This window comes from Saccostrea echinata, unplaced genomic scaffold, assembly GCF_033153115.1.
Source record: "Saccostrea echinata isolate AGI-Se365-2 ecotype Australia unplaced genomic scaffold, CSIRO_AGI_Sech_v1 ptg000062l, whole genome shotgun sequence".
NCBI lineage: Eukaryota > Metazoa > Mollusca > Bivalvia > Ostreida > Ostreidae > Saccostrea > Saccostrea echinata.
In genome coordinates this window covers 4,065,474-4,067,759 of record NW_026889811.1, presented here as the reverse complement: position 1 = coordinate 4,067,759, position 2,286 = coordinate 4,065,474, and the positions used below count along the sequence as shown (strand labels likewise).

At 35.4% G+C, this 2,286-nt stretch overlaps 1 protein-coding gene across 1 annotated transcript; it reads left to right on the top strand.

The window, feature by feature from the left end:
* The first annotated feature begins 290 nt into the window (after positions 1–290).
* LOC133175206 (prostaglandin E2 receptor EP4 subtype-like) lies at positions 291–1,864 on the top strand. The gene is made up of 2 exons (XM_061310316.1): positions 291–1,079; positions 1,516–1,864. Exons 1-2 carry the CDS (start codon positions 321–323, stop codon positions 1,750–1,752), a joined length of 996 nt encoding a protein of 331 aa, XP_061166300.1. The 5' UTR covers positions 291–320; the 3' UTR covers positions 1,753–1,864.
* The last annotated feature ends 422 nt before the right edge of the window (positions 1,865–2,286 follow it).

Below are 2,286 nucleotides of genomic sequence, written 5' to 3'. Positions count from 1 at the left end.
GCTGATTCATGAAGTGACTAAGTATGTTGATCTCTATCTCTCTCTTGACCTTTAGATAATCCAACATGTTCTATCAAATATCTGCATTCATTTAGTTCACTCTTACTAAAAACGCATGTTGATTTTTGTTTCTCGACAGTTAAATTTCCTTTTTTACTTAAATATCAAATATCATTCAGCAAGGACTTTGTAATTTTAAATTACACCAATAAAAATATACTACGTAGAAAGTGTAGCTAATTTTATGAAATTTATTAAACAATACTCTCGTTTTATTTCCTGGTATCAATTTACACTGTGTCTTATGTAAGCGTAGCAGGATGAACCAGTTTGCATCGAAGTATGACTTTCCTATATGCAATAGAAATGACACCGCCACATCCTGGGTTCCAGCTGGAATGGAATACTTTTTTGGAGTGTCTGGTAATGTTATTGCCTTCATTCTTCTCTGGGTCAACCGCGAGGAACACCGTTGGTTTTCTTTCTTCAAACTGTTCACAGGTCTTGTCATCACCGATTTTTTGGGAGTATTTCTCGCTTATCCATTTATTATGGCAAGATACGCGTCTGGATTCACGTGGTGTTACCCGAAGCCTCTTTGTGAGTTCTGTTCTTTTGTGTTTGTGGATGCTCATTTATCGGCAGCCTTACTTATCTGTGCAATGTCAATTGATCGATTTATGCATTTAAGGAACACTGAAGGCTACTTGAACTCAAACATAAACTACACTTTCGTGCTAATAGGAATTTGGTGTGGTGCTAGTGTCATCTCTTTATTGCACTTAGTTGGAGTTGGAAAAAGTAACTTATATTTCCCTGGCTCTTGGTGTTACTTTGACTTTGTGGGCGATACAACTGGAAACCGCGTCATGTCTTACCTTTATTCTGTAATTGGTTTTATTGTCATAAGCGTTACCGTTGCAATTAACGTCATTACAATGTACCGGATTTGCAGAGACCCGGTACAAAGAGGGAACCTTCTGGACACCAGTGTAGTTTCCGGATTCTATGATTCCCATGTAATGATTTTCATAAGTGCAGTTACCGTTGTGTTTGTCATTCTATGGACACCTCTAGTTGTAAGTAAAATAATTTTCTATATTTACAATTGCTGTGTTTTTCTACTAAACCAACTGTGCAATTGATTTAAAAGTCATTTTTGTGTATAATCACGCGTAGAAATATACTCGGTGAAACTCGCGCTAAAGTGACGTCACAATGAGGCTACAGATACGTAAATAAAAATGTAACGATATAGGACAGCAAGAAATTCAAATACTGAGTATATTATTGGTGCTTTTTATCTTGTAAATGTAAATATAAGAAATGTTTTTAAGTTAAGTGTGAATTATTGGCGGGCTTCATGAAATATGCCTACGTAACAAGTCTGTGTGATTTACACACCAATAACTCACACAAAACTTAAAAGCATTCCTTAAATGATGATACCACTTTGTAAGTCATATACTAGTATCAGAAGCAACAATCATGGTAATGTCGGTCTTTTTTCTGCAGGTGGACATCTTTCTTCATGCCACTAATATAAGAACAAAAAACGACAACAATGGCATTGAATTGTGGCTTTTACGAATGGCTGTCTTAAATGCTATAGTTGACCCATGGTTGTACATTGTGCTTAGGAAGGAGTCGCTGCGCCAAATCGTCTTATGTTTCCGCTATTGTAGAAGAAGGTCAGAACTTCAAAACATGGCTGAGGACGAATTTAGAGAAACAGACGAATTGCTTCCCTAAATATGATATATTGTTCATGAATATATAACATTTGCCACTAATAAGGAAAAGAAAACATGTCATTATGAATTGATGTTTTCTGATTCAAAAATAAGCAGGAATTAAATGTATATGGTGATTATCATTATTGTAAATTTTGAATTTATAAGGGGAGGTAAATGCACAATTTGTGATAGTTTTCGTAAATGTTATCGTTACAGTGCCTAGTTATCGAGCATCTAAAACATAATCCTCCAACATGTTTATGTTCTTCTTCACCCTACGACATTACTAGTGACGTAAATATAGTTGATAATGAGAACTTTCATTCACTTATTATCAGAGGGCCAAAGCTTAGGAAATCCCGGTCTTTCAACTGGTGTCTTATTTGATAAATATTATGAATTCAGTAGAAAATTACGCCAGATGATGGGCTAAATATGCAAAAGAAGACCTTGACACTTTGTTAGAATGGATTAAATATATCAGATGGATGTTGAAATCGCGCATTAAGCGATTTAGGGGCAACATGAAAACCATCTATCCTTCTGACTT

What these genes read in the sequence shown, in the direction of transcription:
- LOC133175206 (XM_061310316.1), top strand. Translation starts at nt 321, where the DNA reads ATGAACCAGTTTGCATCGAAGTATGACTTTCCTATATGCAATAGAAAT. An exon ending in TTCTATGGACACCTCTAGTT is followed by an intron (nt 1,080 to 1,515) that starts GTAAGTAAAATA and finishes TTTTTTCTGCAG; the next exon opens with GTGGACATCTTTCTTCATGC.